The 22652-nt window shown below is 66.0% G+C and overlaps 1 protein-coding gene across 1 annotated transcript in view; it reads right to left on the reverse strand.

Moving 5' to 3' along the window:
* Positions 1-12267, reverse strand: part of LOC130453808 (scavenger receptor cysteine-rich type 1 protein M130-like) — a 21198-nt gene extending 8931 nt beyond the window's left edge. The window contains 10 exon segments of the mRNA XM_056794695.1: positions 355-669; positions 1267-1359; positions 1598-1912; positions 2423-2737; positions 2874-3194; positions 5791-6111; positions 7653-7973; positions 8808-9128; positions 9916-10005; positions 10922-12267. Of these exon segments, the coding sequence (XP_056650673.1) occupies positions 355-669; positions 1267-1359; positions 1598-1912; positions 2423-2737; positions 2874-3194; positions 5791-6111; positions 7653-7973; positions 8808-9128; positions 9916-10005; positions 10922-10967 (2458 nt within the window). The 5' untranslated portion in view covers positions 10968-12267.
* Positions 12268-22652: the final 10385 nt, after the last annotated feature.

Raw genomic sequence — 22652 nt, forward strand, 5'->3', positions numbered from 1 at the left:
TGCTGAGTGTGCCGGTGGGGGGGGCAGCGCCCGGAGCAGGGACTATGAGGCCCGTCTGTCCACACCAGCCTCTGGCCGAAACGGGCCAAAGCAAGCCGAAGCCGGTTCACCCAAAGGGTCCGGAGCCCCCGTCTGACCGCGGCCTGGGAAGGCAAGCGCCCGACGGACTCTTGGCCCCGGGCGGCCGCCTGCCCCGAGTCCGGGACCTCCGCGGGGGGACGAGGAGGCCGTGCTCTGGGCGCCGGGGCCTCGCTAACCCCACTCACGGGGAGGGTGAGTGCCGTGGCTCCTCCCGGCCAGCTGCGCTCTTCCAGCCCGACCTTTGCCCTCTGCCCTGCCCACGTCAAAGCCGACCTGAGCAGATCACGCCGGCGTCCTCCTTGTGGCGGCAGTTGTGCCGCCCCCAGCCTTGCGACGGGCACTCCCACACCTGGGACTCGTTGCCGGCGCATTTCAGGTCGTCCAGCCAGATGGGCCCGGAGCCCGGTCCAAAGTGGGCCGAAACGGTGGCGTTGAAGGCCTCCCCGCAGCCCAGCTGCCGGCACACCACGTGGGCATCGCTCAAGTCCCAGGAGTCGTCGCAGACGGTGCCCCACGAGCCGTCGTGGTAGAGCTCCACTCTCCCGGCGCAGCGGTCTCCTCCGTCCACGAGGCGGACCTCTCTGATCTCTGCAGGGAGGCGGGCTCGATGAGCAGGAGAGGCCGGGGGGGGGGCTCGGGGGGGCTGGGGGGGCTCCGGGGGGCTGGGGGGCTCCGGGGGGGCTCCAGGGGCTCAGGGGGCTCCAAGGGCTCGGGGGGGCTGGGGGGGCTCTGGGGGGCTCCGGGGGCTCAGGGGGGGTTGGGGGGGACTGGGGGGGGCTCAGGGAGTCTCAGGGGGCTCCAGGGGCTCGGGGGGGCTCAGGGGGTCTCAGGGGGCTCCAAGGGCTCGGGGGGGCTGGGGGGGCTCTGGGGGCTGGGGGGGCTCCGGGGGCTCGGGGGGGCTGGGGGGGCTCCGGGGGGCTCCGGGGGGGCTCCAGGGGCTCAGGGGGGGTTGGGGGGACTGGGGGGGGGCTCAGGGAGTCTCAGGGGGCTCCAGGGGCTCGGGGGGGCTGGGGGGCTCTGGGGGGGCTCAGGGGGTCTCAGGGGGCTCCAAGGGCTCGGGGGGGCTGGGGGGGCTCTGGGGGCTGGGGGGGCTCCGGGGGCTCGGGGGGTCTCAGGGGGGCTGGGGGGGGGCTCCAGGGGCCCCACCCCCACCTGGCACTTTGGGAGGATTTCTCAGCTTCTCACCTGAGCATTCGGTGGAGTTCCTCAAACGAGCCGTCGCCCCGGCTGGGACGTGCAGGGTGTCGTTGCAGGGGGTCGCCGTCTTGGTCTGGTTTCCTACAAACATGGATCTGTTCAGCCTTCGGGGGACAGGCGTCCCCGAGGAGGGTCCAGGGGGCCAGGTTCGGGGGGGGGGAGGCCGTCCGGCCCGTCGCCACAGAGGAAGCCCCTTCCTCCCTTTCCCTCCCCGGGATTCCCCGCGGCTCAGCAGCCCTTCGGCCTTTCCTAGAGGGCGCCCCTATTGCCCCGGCGAGCCCTGTGCCTGGGAGGGCCCCCGTGGGCTCCCTTCTGTTACCCGAGCATATCAGCGAGGCGGTGTCTCCCGGGGGGCACGGAGGCGCCCCCAGGGCGGTCACAGGGCAATCCCCCAAGTGGCTCTCCGTCCCCGAGCAGTGGAACTGATGGCTCCACGTGTGGCCGCTGCCTTTGCCAAAGGGGGCTCCTCTGGGGATGGAGAGCGCCACGCCGCAGGCGAGCTGGCTGCAGAGGACGTTGGCGTTGGCCAGATCCCAGGAGGCGCCGCACAGGGCGCCCCAGTCCCCCTGGACCTTGATTTCCACTCTGCCTTCGCACTTGGAGCCGCCGTCCACCAGCTGGGCATCCAGGTAACCTGGAAGCAGACACGGAGCCCCTGTCAGCCGGAGGGAGGGGCACGCGCTGAGCCGGGCGGAGCCCTAGAAGGAGGCGGCCCAGATGGGACTCCCCCAGGCGCCTCGCACGGGCCACTGGCTCGCTCTGCGGATGGACAGCCGGCCTGCCGTTGGGAGGCCTCCTAGCTGGGTGCCCCTGGGCCAGTCACTGAGCGCCAAATGCCAAATGCCTGGGCTTTCTGGCTAGCCAGAATCGCAGGGGGGGGGGGCTCGTTCCAGGTTTCTGGTGGGGGGGTTGTTCCGGGAGTCTGGGGGGGCTCGTTCCGGGAGTCTGGGGGGGGCTCGTTCTGGGATTCTGGGGGGGGCTCGTTCTGGGATTCGGGGGGGGGGCTCGTTCTGGGATTCGGGGGGCCTTTTTCTGGGATTCTGGGGGGCTCGTTCCGGGATTCAGGGGGGGGCTTGTTCTAGGATTGTGGGGGGCTCGTTCCGGGAGTCTGGCGGGGGGGGGGGGCGCGTCCCGGGATGCTCACGCGAGCACACGACGCCGATGTCCCGGCCGTCCTTGCAGCTGCCCTCCGGGAGGAGCACGCGGGGACACAGCGAGAGGTGGGCCTCGTCCCCTTTGCACCTGAGCTCCTCGTCCAGGATGTGGCCAGTTCTGGGCCCGAAGCGCGCCGCGTCCACCACGGAGACGAGGGCGCCGCACTGCAGCTCCCTGCACAGCACTCGGGCCGTGGCGAGCGGGAAGTCGTGGGCGCAGATGGAGCCCCAGGCGCCCTCGCGCTGCACCAGGGCCCTGCCCGAGCAGGGCACGCGCCCGCCGTCCAGGTCCGGCTTCATGTGCTCTGGGGAACAGGAGGGGCCCGCGGGGGTCGCTGGCATCCACGGCCGAGGACGCCCCCCGAGCCCCGGGCACGTCCCGCCCCCCCCCCCCCCCCGCCGGCCGTTGGCCAGGAGAGCCCTGGGGGGGCCGAGACTCACCCGAACAGATGACTTTGGATGGCGCCTCACAGGCCCGGGACCCCCAGCGCCAGCCTGTGCAGCCCCAGAGGGAGGCCTCGTCCCCGGTGCAGGAGACGCCGGCGAGGCCCCTGTGTGCGGCCGCGCCGTCCTCGGCGAAGCCCTCCGAGTGGGAGACGCTCACGGCGCCGCCGCATCCCAGCTGTCTGCAGATCACCGCGCCCGCCTCCATCGTCATGGCCGACTGGCACACGGTGCCCGGCAGCCCCTGCAGCTCCACCTCCGCCGTCCCCGCGCACCGGCTGCCCCCCCCCACGAGCTTCAGCTCCAAGTCGCCTCCGTCTGCGAGCGGGAGAGACGCCCGTCACCCTCGAGCGGTGGCGCCGCGGGGGGAGGGGCTGATGGCGCGCGGCCGGACAGGCGCCCGGTGGGGACAGACGGGAGGACAGGAGGGAGGACAGGAGGGAGGACAGACGGGAGGACAGGCGGGAGGACAGGCGGGAGGACAGGCGGGAGGACAGACGGGAGGACAGGCGGGAGGACAGACGGGAGGACAGGCGGGAGGACAGGCGGGAGGACAGACGGGGGGACAGGCGGGAGGACAGACGGGAGGACAGACGGGAGGACAGGCACCCGGAGCCTAGGACAGACGGGAGGACAGGCAGGAGGACAGACGGGAGGACAGACGGGAGGACAGACGGGAGGACAGACGGGAGGACAGGCGGGAGGACAGGCGGGAGGACAGGCGGGAGGACAGGCGGGAGGACAGGCGGGAGGACAGACGGGAGGACAGGCGGGAGGACAGACGGGAGGACAGACGGGAGGACAGACGGGAGGACAGGCGGGAGGACAGACGGGAGGACAGGCGGGAGGACAGGCGGGAGGACAGACGGGAGGACAGGAGGGAGGACAGACGGGAGGACAGACGGGAGGACAGGCGGGAGGACAGACGGGGGGACAGGCGGGAGGACAGACGGGAGGACAGACGGGAGGACAGGCAGGAGGACAGGAGGGAGGACAGGCGGGAGGACAGACGGGAGGACAGGAGGGAGGACAGACGGGAGGACAGGCGGGAGGACAGGCGGGAGGACAGGCGGGAGGACAGACGGGAGGACAGATGGGAGGACAGGCGGGAGGACAGGCACCCGGAGCCTAGGACAGACGGGAGGACAGGCGGGACGACAGGCACCCGGGGCGGGGACAGGCGGGAGGACAGGCGGGAGGACAGATGCCCGGGGCCGGCCCCTCCCCTCCTCCTCAAGGGGCGCCCTTCTTGGCTCAGCCCCAGCCCAGCCTCAGAGGGGTGCGGCAGGAAGGAGGGGGACAGAGCCGCGGGGTCTGCCCCGAGGGGGCAGGGCTGGCCCTGGTGCCCCGCCACAGTGGAAGGCCCTGGAGGACAGGCTCGGGCTGTCTGCGGCCTCCAGTCGGGCTCCCGGGCTTCTCCCAGGGCCTGGCTGCCCAGCCTCACCCCGGAGAGGGAGAGACGTCTCTGCCCGCTGCTTGTGGGGAGGAAGTGAAGCGTCCCCAGGAAAGGGGAGCAGCCAGAGGGAGGGAGCAGAGGAGGCAAGCCGAGGGCTGCCAGGGCACAGGGAGAAGCCACCGGCCGGAGCTGGAGCCTTGTGGGCGGGCGGGAGAGGCCAGCTTCTGCGGGGAGGACAAGGGGGGAGGGGGAGGAGAAGGGGGAGGGAGTCCGGCCGGCCTCAGTTTCCCCCTCTGTAAAAGGGCACGACCAGCCCCTCTAATCTTTGCCAAGAAAACCCCAAATCGGGCCGTCCTGGCTGCAGGTAGGCTACCAGGGCGGCCTCGTCGGCGAGCCCCGACGGGCCTTCATGCTGGCTTCAGCGGGGCGGCCGTCCGGCCTTGGGAGTCCCTGCTGCTTGGACGGAGAGCCGGGCCCAGAGATAGGGGGTTCTGGGTTCCAACGTGGCCTCAGACACTTCCCGGCCGGGTGACCCTGGGCCAGTCACTGCCCCCAGTGCCAGCGCTTGCTGCTCTTCTGCTTAGGGCCAGCACACTGTGAGGGCTCCAAAAATCAAAGCCGCGGCAGGCGAAGGGCTCACACGCTGCTCGCCAGCAGGCCGATGCCATCTCTGGCCCCGGGAAGGGCTCGAAGCGCCAGGGCGGCCATCTCTAGACAAAGGGGCTCGGCCTACTCCCAGTCTACAGGCCAGGAAACTGAGGCCGAGAGGTGGCGCAGCTTCCTGAGGGCCCCACAGCTAGCGAGTCGGCGAGGGCGGATTCCCACTCGGGGCTTCCTTCTCGTGGCTGCACTGGGGGGAACATCCTTGAACCCTTCCTGGAAAGGGGGCGTGCGGGCCACGGACGGTGCCCGGAATGAGGGATCCATCGGAGGCCTCAAGGGCGGCTTTGTAAGCGGGAGCCTCCCCGGCCTCTACGAGGTGAAGGGGGGAGGCCCGAGAAAGAGTGGGAGGATCCAGGGAGACACAGGCCGAGGGGAGCCCAGCGGCCGGGCGGACCCTGGCAAAGGCCTCTGGGAAAGCGTGCGTGGGCCTGGCGGCCGGGACGCCCCGGGCTGTCTGTGCCTCGGGGAGAGTTTCCACACTGGACCTTCCAAGGCAGCTCAGTGGCTCCGGAGAGAGAACTCGGGGCCTGCGGTCAGGAAGCCCCCAGTTCACATCCGGCCTCAGACACCGAGCGGACAGTCATGTGACCCCTGCCTCAGTTTCCTCATCTGTAAAACGGGGACAATCCTGGGGGGGGTTCAAGCGAGAGGTTTGCGTAGCCCTCACACGCTGCAGAGGCTGGTTCTCTGAGCTCCCATCCGGCTGCCTATCCCAAGCGGAACTCGCCCCCCCCCCACCTCGGCCCAGCAGCTGCCCCTCGGGGGGCTGAGACGGCCCCGGGCAGCTCCCTTCGCCGGGGGAGGGGCCGAAGGCCGGGTGGAGGCAGGAGGAGGGCGGCCGGCGGGGGCACCTACCGGAGCACGTCACCCTGGCGTGGTGCTGGGGGCCACAGCCAGACACGGACCAGCCGTTGTAGTCGCAGTCCCAGAGGGCCGACTCGTTCCCGGAGCAGCGGATGTTGTTGAACCAGGTCTGCTCGGCCGTCTCGCCGCCCTCGAACCAGCTCACGGCGTCCAGCGGGGCGGGGCAGCCCAGCTGCCGGCACACCACGGCCGCCACGGCCCGGTTCCAGTTGTAGTCGCACACTCGGCCCCACTGGCCGTGCATGGTCACCTCCAGCAGCCCCGAGCAGTTGTTCGTGCCGCCCACCAGCCTCAGGCCTATGTCTGCGCCTTCTGCGGGGGAGACAGACAGACAGGCAGACAGACAGGCAGACAGACAGGCAGACAGACAGACAGACAGGCAGGCAGACAGACAGGCAGGCAGGCAGACAGACAGACAGACAGACAGGCAGACAGACAGGCAGACAGACAGACAGACAGACAGACAGACAGGCAGACAGACAGGCAGACAGACAGACAGACAGACAGGCAGACAGACAGGCAGGCAGGCAGACAGGCAGACAGACAGGCAGACAGACAGACAGACAGACAGACAGGCAGACAGACAGGCAGGCAGGCAGACAGACAGACAGACAGACAGACAGACAGGCAGGCAGACAGACAGGCAGACAGACAGGCAGACAGACAGACAGACAGACAGACAGACAGACAGACAGGCAGGCAGACAGACAGGCAGGCAGACAGACAGACAGGCAGGCAGACAGGCAGACAGACAGACAGGCAGGCAGACAGACAGACAGGCAGGCAGACAGGCAGACAGACAGACAGGCAGGCAGACAGACAGACAGGCAGACAGAGAGACAGACAGACAGGCAGACAGACAGACAGACAGACAGGCAGGCAGACAGACAGGCAGGCAGACAGACAGACAGGCAGGCAGACAGACAGGCAGACAGGCAGGCAGGCAGGCAGACAGGCAGGCAGGCAGACAGACAGACAGGCAGACAGACAGGCAGACAGACAGACAGACAGACAGGCAGACAGACAGACAGACAGGCAGGCAGGCAGACAGACAGACAGACAGGCAGGCAGACAGACAGACAGGCAGGCAGACAGACAGGCAGACAGGCAGAGAGACAGGCAGACAGACAGACAGACAGGCAGGCAGACAGACAGACAGGCAGACAGACGGGCAGACAGACGGGCAGACAGACGGGCAGACAGACAGAGCCTTCCATCAGTGGCTGGGAACAAGGGCGGAGCTCGGCAGTGATTTGTGGCCCGGGGCGGCGGGTCGGGCGGACTTGGGAATCCCGGCCCAAAGCCCGGCAGGATCAGCCTGAGGGATTGGCCCAAAGACCATCCTCGGGCCACAAAGGCGCTCTGGGGGCTCTGAGGTGAGCCCAGCGCAGGGGCCCCCCAGCTTTCTCGATGAGCCTGAAGCGCTGCTGGCCACGAGCCCTGCCCCGAGGAGGGGCCCTGAAGGCCGCAGGCTCCGGCCGAGCCCTCGCCGGAAGGGCTGGGCCCCCTCCATTATGGAAGCCAGTCTGGGCTCCCCAGAGGACAGACTCCGACTTTGGGGTTCACCGTGGCTGGACCCCCACAAGGACACACCAGACTTAGGGGCCACAGAGAGCCCCGGGCAGGGCGGCCACCCCTGTGCCCCCTCCTGCCCCCCACGCGGGCTGGTGCCGGCTGCAGACTGAACTGAGCCCCCAAAGGCCGCGTCCAAGGGCTGGGGCGGGGAGGCCTGAACCCAGACGCCTTCCCTCCGGAGGGCCCCGAGCCTCGGCCTGCTGGGCCTGGACGTGGGAGGCCGGGGGGGCCCCTCGTTCCGCTCCGCCTTGGGATTCGCTGGGGTTGGCCCCGCCTACCTGAGCACAGCAGGCCGACGTCTTCGTTGTGGTGGCAGTTGTGCTGCCCCCATCCGCGGTGGCCGCAGTCCGAGAGAGCCGACTCGTTCCCGTGGCAGGCGACGTCGTCCAGCCAGATGGGGCCCGTGGCCGTGCCGGCGTCCGGCGGCCTCGTCACGTGGTACGGCCGCCCGCAGCCCAGCTGCCGGCACACCACCTCCGAGTCCTGCTTGCCCCAGCTGTCGTCGCACACGGTTCCCCACTGGCCCTGGTACTTCACTTCCAGCCGCCCGGTGCAGCGGTTCGGGCCGCCCGCCAGCCTCACTTCCAGGTCGTCCACCTCTGCGGGGGGACGAAGCTCGTGTCACTCGAGAAGACGTCCGGCGCAGACGCGCCGGGGCTCTGGAGGGAGACGGAGCTGGGCCCGGCCGTCGGGGCTGGGGGTGCCCAGGGGGCGCCTCCCTTTTCCCTCCCTGGAGGTGCCCTCTTCCTCTGCCCCGTCGGCCCTGGCCCTCCGTGGCGCTCCCGTCAGCCTCCTCACGCCGTGCTCTACCGCGGTGCCCAGAGAGGGCCCAGGGACCAGGGCTGCCTCCTTAAGTCAGCTGCAGAGCCTGGCCACCGACAGGGAGGCTCCAAAGGGGCCCCCAGGGAGGGGCTGCCCCAACCCCCAGCCTCTGTCGCCCTGCCCTGGGCCCAGTGGATTCCAAGGCCCCCTCCTGTCCACCTGCCACTATCCCATGATGCCCTGGTGCGTCCCAGCAGCCCCCCAGGCCCTTTTGGAGCTGCCTCAACTGACAAGCTCTACTCTGCGGACGTCCTTCTGTCTCCTGGGGCTCCGGGATGCCCCTCGGTGGCCCCCCTCCCCCAGCCTGGCTGCTCCCCCTCGCACACCCGGCTTCAGGAGAGGAAGTGGCTGTGCTTCTGCCCCCCCAGCCACTTTCAAATCCCCCTCTGCCACAATTAGTCAGCAACCCCGTCTCCTCCCTTTGTGTCCCCCCCCACCCCCCAGAGTGGCAGTGCCATCCGGCCCCCTCCCTCCTCCTCCTCCAGGCCCGGCTCTTCCACATCATCTGCTCCTCCCCCCCCCTCCTGCCCAGGGACAGCCCCTCCCCCTCCCTCTGGCACCCCAGCCCCCCACCATGTCCCGTGGGGCGCCTCCCGGCCAGTGAGCCTCACCTGAGCAGTTCACCCGGACCTGCTGGCCGGGCGTGCAGGCCTGCTGCTCCCAATGGCTGCGCCACGCACAGTCCCCGAGGGCCGACTCGTTCCCCAGGCAGGACACGTTGCCCAGCCACGAGAGGCCGGCCACGTCGCTCACGTTGGCCGGGCCCGGGTCGGCCCCAGAGAGGCAGCCCAGCTGCCTGCAGACCACAGAAAGCTCGTTTGGGCTCCAGGGGCCGCCGCACACGGTCCCCCAGCGGCCTTGGACTCGCGCTTCCAGCAGGCCAGCGCAGGCGCTGCTTCCGTTGACCAGCCTCAACTCCAGGTTCGAATTCCCTGCCAAGGCAACAACCTGAATCACCCCTGAGTCCCAGGTGTGGGGTCTCAGCCCGACCGCCTGGGCAGAAGACGGAGGGGCCCCTGGAGGACCTGAGCTGTGCCTAGCCTAAAGGGCTGCCCCGGGGAGGAGGGACACTTCTGCCCCGAGGTGGACAAGCAGCCCTTCATCAAAGCGTGGTTCCATGGAACCGGGGTGCAGGGCCCAACTGGTGTGGGCAGGGAGGGAGTGGGGGCCCCCGGGGGGCATCCTCTAGGGTCCCCTGGGCTCACTCTACTCCCTGTTCCTTCCCAAGCAGTTGGGGAATTCTACCCGCTGGCTTGGCCTTCAGGGCCAGGAAATGGCTGACACCCCAATCTGCTGCTCCAAGGCCATCTGCCTCCCCGCCCCGACTCTTCCCAGTGGCCATCCTCCCCCAATTTGTAGCTTTGCTCATCGGAGCCAGGCAGCCTCTGGGACTGGCAGCCACCAAGATCAGAGCCCGCCTTTTACAGACAAAGAAAGGGAGCGGCGGCCCAGAGAGGGGGGCAGCCGGGAAGGTGCTGGCCGGGACCCCCGAAAAGCCCAACCTCCCTGCAGCCTGCCTCCCTGGTGAGCTCCTGCGGCACCTCCTGGGGCACCCAGGAAGAGGATTCCCGCCAGCCTGGCTCTCCCCCGCCTTGATCCTGTCTCCTTCTCTTGGCCCCCGGCCTCAGGCACTTCGTGCGCTGCCACCTCTCCTCTGCCAGAGCCTGGGCCATCCTGCCCCAGCTAGGCAACAGGGAAGTGGACAGAGCCAGGACCTACCAAGGCTGCTGCTGAGGAAGTAGGCGCTGACCACCAAGAGGGAAAAGCCGCAGGGCCACAGGGGAGGTGGGCGCCGGCTCCTTCCAGACTCTGTAGGGATGAGAGACACCAACGTACAGTCTGGGGGGCCTCGGGACTGGGATGGGGGGGAGCCTCCCCCTTCCCGGCCGGAGGGACACAGACCCGGCCAGGAGCTGCCCCCTTCCCAGCCGGAGGGACACAGACCCGGCCAGGAGCTGCCACCTTCCCCTGCTGGAGGGACACAGACCCGGGCCAGATCCCAGTTCAGGGGCACTCTGGGAGGAGCGGATGACACCAGGCCCCCGGCCAGCTTCTGGGGGGGTAGGAAGGACCCTCATGGCATGGCCCCTTCCCTTTACTAGGCCCAGGACATGGAGCGCTTGCTCGAGGGCTGACTCAGGCACTGCCCCGCTCTTCTGCTCCTCGCAGGCCCGCTGCTTTGCTCTCCCGACGGCTCCTCCTTCCCTTCCCCTCATCTTCTCCCTGGCCCATGGACCCCTGGCCTGGGCCCTTCCCCACCAGTCCTCTTGGCCGTCCTTCGGGGACACCCGTTGCGTTTCAGCGTCCGTCCGTGGTGCTCATCACCGCCAAAGTTCCCAGGGGTCCCCGGCACCCCTCCGAGATGCCCAGAGGGCCTAAGCCGAGGGCACGTGTTGGCCCCGTCCACCTTCCCGGCTCTGGCCCTTCGGCTAGAGGAATTTGCCAGTGTGTCCCTCAAGGTCCCTCCTGGCCAGCCTCATCCCTTCCTCCTCCTCCGGCTCCCCCGGGGCCTCTCCGCCCAAGATGCCGGGATCGGGGACAGCCCGGACTTGGTTTATCCCTCGAGGCCTCCCCACCTGCGCCCTTCTTTGGCGCCAGGCCTATGCTGTGACTGCTGGCCACTTCCACGGGCATTAGGTGCCTCGCGGCCTCTCCCTCCCCCCACGTCCGTGTCCCTGACCCCCACGAGTCCTCTGAGGCTCCCCGAGGAGGGAGCGCGCTTTACCGGCATGCCCAGAGGCCCCAGAGGGCCACGCGCTGGCTCTGCCCATGTCCCCGGCCCGCAGCGTCCGCGTCTCCCAAAGAAGGGCCGGCTGGGCTGTGCCCACAGGCCACGGGAAGCTGCCAGGCGGCGGGAGCCTCCTCAAAAGGAGAAGTTCCGCCCAGAGCTGATGCCCCTTTTTATCCTGGTCCTCCCCGGCGCGGGAACGAGGCACAGGAAATTGAGAAACTCGGCCCACAGATTGGTTCTTGTAACACTTGGGAAACTGCAAGCTCGGCCCGATTCTGATGAACTTTCATCTTTGGATTTCTTGGATTTGCTTCGTCGTGGCCTCCCCCCCCACCCCCAGGCTGCCGACTGCTGTGGGGGGGCTGATTCGGCCCCTGGGAGCCCCTTCCCCTGCCCAGGGACAGCAAGGGCTTTCGGGGAGCTGCCCCCGGAGAACACCCCGGGACACGGCCTGCGAGGCAGGAGAGGCGCAGGAGGAAGGGGAGGCAGAGAGGGCTCGGATGGCCGAGAGGGGCCGGCAAGAGCACCATCCGTGGCCCGGGAGCTGGACTTCCAGGGAGGACTCCAGAGCCAACGGATGGAGAAGGGACGATGGCAGAGCCCCATCGGGGCCGACGTAACCCCCAGAGCCGGCCTCTCTCCAGCACTGCGAGGCTGGCAGAGTGCCGACCCTTCCGGCTCCCTGCCGTTCCTATCCCTGTTCTACATTTGGGGAAACCGAGGCGAGCAGCGGTTCGGTGACTCGCCACTAGTAGGGCCAGAGGCCGGATCGGGGAGCCCCTGAGCGAGCTTTCAGGGCCCTGCCGTAAACGTAGCACATGACGGCGATAGCCAACACGTGCGGAGCATCTGCTCCAAGCCGGGCACCCTGGGTCCTCACAACACCCTGGGGAGGGAGGGGCCATTTCAGTCGGGGGGGATTTGAACTCAGGTCTCCCTGACTCCAGGTCATTTGATAAAGTGTCTTCTTGAGAGCTGGACCCTGTCTCCAGATGGCCAACGACACAGAGAAGACCTTCCTAGGTCAGCGTCCGGTGGAAGCGGCCTTGGGCCCTGCTGCTCGCCCTCGGGGTCCCCAAAGGGTCTGGACAAGGCGGGACGCAGCGGAAGCACCCAAAGGCCTGTTTGTCTCCCAAGGGGGGGGAGGATGTGGCTAGGGAGCTCCAAGGAGGAACACAGCTGCCGGAACGAGGAAGGAAATTCAGGGGAGTGCTGGGAAATGTTTAACAACCAGCTCTCCAAAATGCGCTGGACAGCTCTACGGTGGAGCTGCTTATTAGGCGTGGGGGCTGGGCGACAGCTGGACCCCCAGCGGAGGAGCGGCTGGGCCCTTCTCCAAACGCCAGCCCCTGCCCCCCCTCACAGCTTTCTGGTCCTCTGCCCCTCCCCCATCCGCCCCGCCACAAGCCTCTCCCGAGAGCTCCACTGAGCCTTGCAAAGAGGGCACAAGAAGAGCCAGCGCCAGACCCCTCCAGAGTCCGGTGCTCCCTTGCTCTGGTCCTGGGCTCCCCAAGACCTCTGAAGGGGGGCCCCTGTCCTCCTCTCAGGGACTGGCCCTTTATGGACAGGGAGCACGTCTCGGCTAAGAAGTGGCGTCTCGCTGCCTCAGTTTACCCCCTGGCTCCCGAAGAGCTTGGGCAGGGCCCGGCGCTCACGGAGTCGCTTCGGCGACCCATCGCCGACATCAGCCCTCACAGGGGCTCCCGGGCGCAGGCGCGCTGCCTGCCATCATTGGAGGCCGCCTGGGCACCCCTTGTCCGCTGGGCAGCTCCTGGAGCCATTCCGGGGTCCCCTCTCGCGCGGGCACACGAGGCAGAGGCTGCCGGGGGGCTCCGGGGCCCACAGACCCCCGACACGCGCCGAGGGGAGGAGGCACCTGGCGAGCGCTTTCTTCTCCACAAATTCTGTGGCGGGAGCGGCTTCCGCTGGTCCCGGCTGATGATCCTGGGGGGAAGCTCACGGCTCCATCCGGGGGCCTTCCCGGGGGGGCGGCTTCTTCCCAGGGGATCCGTCACTGCCGAGGTCGGGGTTCTTCAGCCCCCGTTTCAGGGGGTCTGTAATGGGTTCAGCCTGAAAATGTGGCTCAGCAGACTGAGAGCCACAAAGTCCTGGGTTCGAGGTGACCCCAGACTCTTTCCAGCGGGGTGCCCCAGCGCCCAGCCCTCGCCACTCTCTGCCCTACCCAGGATTCGCTCTACGTGGAAGGGGGCGGAGGGTCCCTCAAGAACGGCCCGCCTCCTGCTGACCGCTGCTCTGCTGGGATCGTGTCCAGAGGCCGGAGAAGGCTGGAGAAAGAGGACCCTCTTCTACAGGTCTGCGGAACCGAGTTCAGATCCCGCCACCCTCGGGCGCTCGCTGAGTTTTCCGCCTGCAAACGCAGACAAGAAGTCGCTCAGTGCTTGGTAAGCGCCAGAAAGGGCCCAGAGGGACAGAAGAGACCGCTGGGCCGAGGCTGAGCCCAAAGCGGGGGGGGGGGGGGGGGGGGGGGGGGGACGGACATACCCACCGTGGGCGGCTCGGCGCGGCCTCCACTCCCCACCCGGACGGAAGGCCGGGCCGCAGGACTGGACTTCGGGGATCCCTTCGGCCCGCTCTGAGGGCGCAGCCCCCGCTGCGAGGCCCCCTCGGATTCTGACCTCCCTGAACCGCCTCTGCTGGAGGCCCGGCACCGACCCTGCCCGCCGCAGGCCTCCCCCGGGGGTACAGGGCCGCCTCCCTGCCCCAAGTCTCGCTCTGGGCCATCTCCAGCTGCCTTCCCGGGCCCACGGGGCGTCTTTGCCCTGGCGTGGAGGAGCCGCCGTCTTCCCAGGCCTGGGAGTCCCCCTCTCCGCTCCCGGCCCGTGTCCGAGCTGCGCCCGAGGCCTGTCCGGCCGGCCTGGAAGCCTCCCCGCCAAGTCTGCCCCCGGCCCTGGGCTCTGGCCCTGCTCAATGACCTGCAGTGGCTCCCAGCTGCCCACAGGGTCCGGCGCAGCCGCAGGGGCACCTCCTGAGGGCTTTCGCTCAAGATCGGGTCGGAGGGCCTGGGCGAGGGGCTCTGCGGCCACCGGCAGACCCTGTTCCTGGTGGGGGGCGTCAGCCCGGCTGCATGGTGGACGGTCCTGCCTGTAGGACCTCTGGCCGCAGTGCCCCAGGGTGCTGGGACACGCCCGAGAGGGAAGGGGCTCCGGGGGGGCAGCTCAGGGCTCAGGCCGGCCTCGGGCAGCCGCCGGGGTTCCCCTGGGAAAGGCCCCACAGCCAAGACCGTGCCCAGGGAGAGGAGTCAAAGGACGTGGCCAGGATGTGGCCAGGCTGAGGCCACTGCGAGAGCCGCGTCATCCTCATCAGGCACACAGTCTCCCGTCTGACCCTGCCCAGCACCCCCGGAGGGAGAGCCTGGCGTGGCCTGCACGGAGGGGACGTGACTCGCCCAGGGCCATACAGCCATGAAGTGTCTGGGGCCACTTCCTGACTCCAGGCCCAGCGCTCGAGAGCTCTCGTGGAGCTGGTCTGCTCATTGGGGAATTGTGCCCCGAAGTGGCTCCCCTCTCTGGGATCTGCCGCTAGGTCTGGACCCCAAATAGAGAGGCAAAGGAGTGTGTCATGTGCCCGTGCATTTAGAAAAAGTCCTGGGAACAGAGGAGACCCCCCAAGAGCACCTGGCCACCCCCACAAGAGCATCTGGGCCACCCCCACAAGAGCATCTGGGCCACCCCCCACAAGAGCACCTGGCCACCCCCACAAGAGCATCTGGGCCACCCCCCACAAGAGCATCTGGGCCACCCCCCTACAAGAGCGCCTGGGCCACCCCCCCAAGAGCACCTGGCCACCCCCTAAGAGCGCCTGGGCCACCCCCCCCAAGAGTGCCTGGGCCCCCCCCCCAAGAGCACCTGGCCACCCCCACAAGAGCGCCTGGGCCAGATTCGGGTCCAGGAGTGTAGCAGAAGATGACAAGCCGGTTTGGCAGAGATTTGGCTGCACAGACAGATGCAGAGAGCATTCAGGGCCGTCGCCATGACAACCACTGCGTGAAAGGAGCAGAAGCTCCAGGGATGGCTCTGATTCCAGAAGGAGAACAAGGAGTGCTCAGACCCCTCAGAACGCAGACAGGACAATGGACTGGAGACGCAGGCGGCGGCTGTGGCCGCCGTGGCCGCCGTGGCCGCAGGCCCCTTGACTTCCCTCCTTTGTTCTAAAGCTTCCGTGTTTTTGTCAGTGGAATTGGCAGTGGGAAGGAGGACAAAATGGTTTCTAATGGGAAGCCGAGGATGAGGAGGCCAGCCATTCCTTCCATTATAATTGGGGTGCAGATGCCACGCTCGCAGGCTCTGGGGACGGCTTTGGGACCTGGGCAGGTGGCTGCTCCATCCCTGGAGACCAGAACCAGGGCCCACGCAGTAGCCATCCCCAGCGGGCTTTGCCCCAGTCCACGCACGTGACTCCACCCAGAGATGACTGAAACCCAAGAACGCGCCCCGGCGGTGCTGCTAGCTCAGAGAACGGAGCCTCCGTGGCCCTCTCTGTGGAACTTCTGACGAAGGCAGCTGTGGGACTTCTCCCAGGTTTTAGCCTTGCAGGCAGGACGGAGTGACCCAAACGGTCTACACCTGTCATGCACTGTCTAAAATTCCCTAAAGATGGGGCTGCGTCCACAAGACAATGGCTGTTCCCATCGCCCTGGTCTTGGACTGTCAGCTTTGCTTGGAGCCAACTCTAGTTGAAGGATGCTGACAGACGAGTGCAGACAGCAAGCCGGACGTTTGTGCGCGAGCGCGCCACAGAACCGGGTCAGGCCTGCCTTTTAGGGCCTCGTTTGGGGTTCCCCAGGCCAGCCTGCCAAGAGGGCGGGCGGGGAGTTCTGTGCTCAAGGAGCCGAGATCAGTGACTCCAACCACTCGGGAAAAGAGCTCGCGTTGGCTGCCATGAGTGTCCTGGACTGGCGGAAGGACCCGCCCCGTCCTTGACTGGAAGAGCTGAGCTAGACCGCCCACGGCCCCCCAGGTTCAGGAGCCTTCCCTCTGCCCAACTGGATCGCACCGGTTTGTAAAATGGAGAAGCCCAGACTTCAATTCCCAGAAGTCCTTGGTAGTTCCCAGAATCCCCTAGAGCATCACCGAGTCCTCACTGAGTGCGAGAACACCCTTGGGATTTAAGCTGACTCTCCGCCTACTCCGCGCTCTCCCCACTGCGGCTTCGAAGCACAGGCGTCTCTCAAGATGCAGTAAGGGAAGCTGAATGGGCTTCTCAGCCCTCCTAGACGCGGGCTTTCTTATTTGGATGTCCTTTATTCTTGACCTTTAATAAACCTCGAAAATATAATACTTTTAGCAGAGAAACTCATTTTAGCTGTTACCGGCTGGAGCACGTGTCTGGGCACCCGGGACATTCCGCAGCCTGAAGCCCTTGCGAGAGTTGTTGTAAATCAGCTGCGACACCATCGTCTTGGGGAGGCCTGGGAGGAACAGGAAGAGGGAGAGAAAGGCGAGCCCCAAGGACCAACGGCGGGAAGCTCTCCGCTCACGGGGGCCAGTTCCGGAGAGCCCCGGAGAAGCAGGGGAGGCCTGTCGGGCATGCAGGAGCGCTGACGCGGCCAAAGCCGAGGCGCCTTCTTGGAGCCCGGAGGAGGCGTCGAGGAGGACGCGGTCAGGAGCCGAGATTTGGTTAGAAATTCCCCAGGAAGGCCCTGGGCAGCCTCATTCAAGCACACACGCCTGAAGAGGAACCGAGGCCGAAAAGCAAGAAATGCAGACCTGGCCGGAGGGAGAGGACACGGAGGGGGAACTCGTGCTAGGCACAGCCTCTGGACGGAGCCATGAGGACCCCCAGGCTCCCCGAGGAAGGCAGGCCTGAACTTCCGCTCTGACATCACCGGGCAAGGCCAGATTTCTGGAGAGCCGAGGCCGGCTCCGAGCGAGAAGCTAGCCTGACATTCCTCGGCGGGCTTCCAGCCAGACTGCTGAGACGAGCAAAGCCGTGGGCCACACCTACAGGCTTAGCACGCTGTTAGGCAAGAGCCCTTGAAGCACATCTTTGTGGGCACACGGATGCTAAGACCAAAGACTCCAACGGCCCCCTGCAGGTCTAGCACCCTAAAGCAAGCTCCGGGGCCCCGCTGGCTCGCCTTGAAGAGACAGCTGGAGGACACAACGAGCGCCAAGGAAAGATGTTTGCTTAAACGGCATAGTAAAATGAAGAGGTATACACACGCACACGCATACTCATGCACACACACGCACACACATACTCATGCACACACACGCATGTACACGTATACTCATGCACACATGCACACGCATACTCAATGCGCACACACGTACTCATGCACACACACACGCACATACTCATGCGCACACATGCACACAGACACACACGCACGCACATACTCATGCACACACACGCACGCACACTCATGCGCACACATGCACACAGACACACACGCACGCACATACTCATGCGCACACACATTCATGCACATACATGCGCACACATGCACACAGACACACACGCATATACTCAATGCGCACACACACATTCATGCACATACATACACACTCACGCGCACCAGTCTAAGGCACACTGTCCCACAAATATACCCGGCACCAGTGGGAAGAGCAGGCAAGCCCAGAGTGAATGAATGTTCGTGGCTAAAACCTTGTCCACCCCCCACACTTCCCGGGCCCAGCTTGCTGTTTCTCTTTCGTGGTGTCTTCCTGCGGAGACGGGGGCTCTGCTGGGGGTGCCACTGAACAGAACTTTCTGAGCGCCCTTCTCTGCCTTCCCGACGACGTGAGCACTCCCCGATGGGCGCACCATCTCTGCCCGAGAATGCTGAAAAGCGATTCCCCTTCAAGGGCACGATTCTGCCTCTGAGAGCTGGTTCTCTGCTCGGCTGCCAGGGACGACTCCCTCCCTCCCTCCCTCCTCCAGCCTTGCTTTCTGTTACTGAGGCCACCAGGCAGGGACGGCCGGTCCTTCCTCTAGGCAGGGGCTTCCGGAACATCTTGACTCCTCCAGTCCCATCAAGGCCTCAGAGAGGGGACCCCCTCTCGGAAACGAAGGACAAATGGATCACTCTCGGCTCCCACGATTGGAGTCTGGGCCGCTCAGTGTACGTTACTCCAGGCTTCGTGCCCTTACAGCCGGGGGGCCACCACTCAGAGCTGGCCAGGAAAACGACCATTGCGTGGTGGCTCTCCTCTCCCGCTTCCCTCCTACAATTTCACCCAGGGGTTCCGGGGAGCTCCTTTGGCCACATTCCCTGATCGATTCCCCTGCTGTGACGTGGATGGTTCATGGAATAGAGCTAGAACGGACTTCAGACACCATCTCGTCCGCCTTCTGATTGTGGAGATGAGGATCCTGAGGCTCAAGAGGCTTGTGGCACGTCCAAGTGCCCGAGGTAGGGTTCGAGCCCCGAACTCCGGACCCCAGGTCATGCCTGCAGCTGCCATCCCCTTCATCTCTGTCCGTTAGAATCCCGACTCTCCTGCAGAACTCGTGTCCATCGCCACCTTCTCCGTGAGCCATTTCCTAACACCTCCAGCTGCTGGCCCCAGAGGACCTTCTTTTACTTTCTATCTACATGGGGGAGTAGATGCCATTCCCTTTGACAGAATGGCATCTCCTGGAGGGCAGCAACGGCGCCATTTCCACCTTTATGTCTTCAGCACCTTGTAGAGGCTGGAGCACACAGTAGGTCCGTGGATTTTTGCCCAATCGCTGGCTTATTCCCATCAATGCCCCTTTTGAGATGGAAGTAGCCACTGGCTTCCGCTGAGCCCTCTGGCATAGCCCCTGGCCTCTAGCAAAAGATTCTTTCAATCCCTGAGCGAGGACTCCAGGAATGCCCACTCTGAGTGGCGAAGTCTCTTCAGGGGCGTCAGGAAGGCAGTCGTGAATGGGACAAGACAGAAGGGGAAACTTCCCTTTCCTCCCAGTGCAGAAAAGCCTCCTTGGTTCCCCGCCTCCCCCAGTGAGGAAGGCTGTGGGCCAACATGAACATGCAAAGGAACAGGGGCACTCGCTCCTTCCTTTCTCTGCCCTCTCTTGCCCAGCCATCACTCTTGCTAGAACCAACAAGAAGAGTCCTGCTGACCTCATTTCTTTCTTCCTTCCTTCCATCATTCCTTCCTTCCTTCCTTCCTCCCTCCCTCCCTCCTCCCTCCCTCCCTCCTTTCATCCTTCCTTCCTCCCTCCCTCCCTCCTTCCTCCCTCCCTCCTTTCATCCTTCCTTCCTCCCTCCCTCCCTCCTACCTCCCTCCCTCCCTCCTTTCATCCTTCCTTCCCTTCATCCTTCCTTCCTCCATCCATCCTTCCTTCCTTCCTCCCTCTTTCCTTCCATCCTTCCTTCCCTTCCTTCCTCCATCCATCCTTCCTTCCTCCCTCCCTCTTTCCTTCCATCCTTCCTTCCCTTCATCCTTCCTTCCTCCATCCATCCATCCTTCCTCCCTCCCTCCTTTCATCCTTCCTTCCTCCCATCCCTCCCTTCATCCTTCCTTCCTCCCTCCTTCCTTCCTTCCTCCATCCATCCTTCCTTCCTCCATCTATCCTTCCTTCCTTCCTCCATCCATCCTTCCTTCCTTCCTCCATCCATCCTTCCTTCCTCCCTCCCTCTTTCCTTCCATCCTTCCTTCCCTTCATCCTTCCTTCCTCCATCCCTCCATCACCTCTAACTACTGCTCCTTCCCTCTGCCTCCCCTTTCTTCCCCTCTTTCTTCTTCATATTCAGAGCTGACCCTGGTCTAGGACAGGCTCCAGCCAGCCCAGCTATACCACGGAGGGACTTGGCAAAGGACCCTGGGGCAAAGAAGTTCACAGTGAGCTCTGGGGGGACCCCTGGGAAGAGAGGGCCCCCCACTTCTGGCCTTGTGAGCCACTGAGCGTATGTGTGGCCACGTGGGAGCTCCACTATGGGGCCCGTGCCCTTCCTGCTCACACAGTCCCCTCCTGGTCTCTGGGTCTTCTGGGGGGAATGCTGTAGAATGCCTGGGGCAGCCAGGCGGTGCAGGGGAAATCAGGAAGATCTGAGTTCAAATGTGACCTTACTAGCTGAGCATCCTTGAGCAAGCCGGCCTCAGTTTCCTCATCTACAAAATGGGCTTGGGGAGGGGCAAATGAGAGAATACACTGGGAAAGCACTTCGCCCAATGTCCACCCTTCAGAAGATGCTAGCTGAGGGAAGCTCCCTCCTGTGAGGCAGAGCCTTCCCTAAAGAAGCAACTGAGAGTCCCGGTCAATGGTCAAAGAGGCTGGTGAGCCAGCATGGAGGAGGAAGCCATGATCGGCAGCAATAGGGAAGGCTTCCTGGAGGAGGCGGCTTTGAAGGAAGCAAAGGGTTCCCAGCTGGCAAAGGGGTCCAAAGGGGCCCAAGACGTCCTCTACGGGGATGGCAAGCCTGGCTGGAGGACAGAAATGTGCTATAAGTCTGCCAGGATCAGGGCATCGGCTTCGGGAACAGGGAACAGGGAACAGGGAAAATGGTAATGGCGGCCCCGCTCCCTTCCACGGAGTTAAGTGCTTTACTCAAATTGCTTATTAGGGCCTGAGGCAGGACTTGAACTCGGGTCTTCCTGACTCCAGGTCTGCAGAGGCTAGCCACTGACCAAGGCCTGTAATGGGGAGGAAGGCCAGCCTCTGCGTGTTGGCTTGGAGAGCTCAGGCCCGCCACACCGGGCTCTGGCCCTGATGGCAAGCAAAGCCGTCCTGGCCAGTGATTGGCCGCCTTTGGCCAATCCGGCCTGCCGGCCTGCTGGGACTCTCCTGTCCTGCCCTTGTAGGCTTCCAGCTGAGCGGAGGCGGCAGCTCCCCTCCCCCCCTCCACATGGGAGAGCCTCCCAGGTGGGGGGAGCCGAGTGTGGGTCACCCCGAAAGAGAAGCTGGGCCGGCGGGGGGCCCCGGGGAGTGTCTGCGGAGGGTCTCCTTTGGCTAGTCAACGTCTGGATCGGATTGGCCGGGAATGGCGGGCGGGCGGCTCCCCCTCGGACCCTCCTGCCTGCCGGCGCTGAGAGTGCTCCGAGGGCGGGCCCAGAGCTTGGCCGGGACCTCCCCGGCCGGGCCCCACCTCGGGAGGGTCCTCCTTCCTCCTCTTCTCGGGATGCGTGGAAGGACGGACGGGCGGACAGACCCGGCCCCTCCTTCCTCGGCCGGCGCAGCAGTGCGGCACTTCCCCACCTCCTCCCGGAAGGAGCCGGGAAGCTGGCGGAGGGATCCAGCACCTGATCCCGAGCCCACCCCTTCTGGGAACTCTGGCCGGGGAAGGGAGGCCCAGGGATCCGGGAAAGCTGGGTCCCCCCTCCCCCCTTCCACCCCCTCCCCTCCCCCCGCCCAGGCAGCTCCCAAAGAGCCCCGGAAAGTGCTTGGGGCTGCAGCCGCCTTCCTAGAAGTCCTGCTTCGAAAGCTCCGGGAGGGGGTGGGCGGCCGACGCCGCTTCCCCTTTTTTCAGCCCTTGTTGGCAGAAAATGGGCCTGCCAGGGCCGACTGTGTGGAAGCGCGAGCAGCTGGGGCGGCCTTCCGGGGCTGAGAGGAGGGCCGGGCCGCCCCCCCACACGTGCTCCTCTGACTCACGCCTGAGGGGAACTGTGGCCGCTGCAGATGCCAGGAACGCGCCCTCCCTGGTTCTCCCCCCCACCGGGAGCCCTGGGATCCGAGCCCGCCAGGGCCCACCCCTTCCCAGGCTCTCCGGGGAAATGGAGGCCGCCTTCGGGAGCTCCAGCCCAGCCTGCTCCCAGGTGAGAGCAGCTGCGGCTTTAAGAGCTTGGAATGGCCCGTGCCCTCCGCTGGCGCTGCCCGTCATGCCATTCGGTACAGACCCTGCAGCCCCCCCCCCCCCCGCCCTCCCCGCTGAGCTCCCTCCTGATTTGAAGGCGCTCCCTCACCTGGGGGGGAGTCCGTTCCAGAGCCCCCCCCCCAGACCCCCGCGAAAGCAGCCTTCGATTCTCTTCTTCTTGGCACTGGTTTGAAGGCCGCCTCCCCCTTCCCCTCCCCCTTCCCACTCTTAGTGGCGGAGCCCATCAGCATGGCGGTACAATCTCCCATGGGCACCCGCGCGGCAGGGGCACAGCCCCACCCCACCCCCGCTAAGGGAACTGCGCCACAGCCAGGGACCGCTTGACTCTGCAGGTGTCCCCTTGCGCGCTGCCCTGGCCTTGGGGTCTCCCGACTGCCTTGTGGGTCCTTCCGGTCCTCCAGCGCGAGCTGCTCCGTGATCACAGCACTCAGGTCCTGTCCGGACTGGCCCGCCAATGGCGCCTAAAAGCCATCGGGCCCCTCCGCAGCTGCCCGAGTCCTGTGGCAAGACGTGGCCTTCGTGGCCCCTGGAAGTCTGCACGTGCCGGGATGGCCCTGGGCTCTCCGCCCCTTTCCCGAAGGCTGGATAAGCTCGGTGAGGGGCTGGTCCTCCCTGAGCCGCCAGGGGGCGCCATAGGGCGCAGGGACATGGCCCTCCCCAGGAGGTCTTCTTGTCTCTGAGCACCGCCCACCCTTGGCCTGACCGTATGATAAGGAGGGTTGGGAGGGACGGGGGCTAAAGAGAGGCGGGCGCTGCCCAGCCCTTCCTCCCCTTGCTGGGCTGAGAAAGAGCAAGCCTGAGAGTGGCCTGAGCTGAAAGCCTCCCGCTGGGGCTTCCCCAGACTCAGTTACCCCCTTTGTAAAAGGGCAATCGCAGCGTCTCTTCCCAACAGCCTCCAGCGCTCTGCCGGCGCCTTAGAAACTCCTCGTCTGCCTTGCCGCAGGGAGGCTCCCTCACCTCGGC

Source organism: Monodelphis domestica, chromosome 1, assembly GCF_027887165.1.
Source record: "Monodelphis domestica isolate mMonDom1 chromosome 1, mMonDom1.pri, whole genome shotgun sequence".
NCBI classification, from domain to species: Eukaryota; Metazoa; Chordata; class Mammalia; order Didelphimorphia; family Didelphidae; genus Monodelphis; species Monodelphis domestica.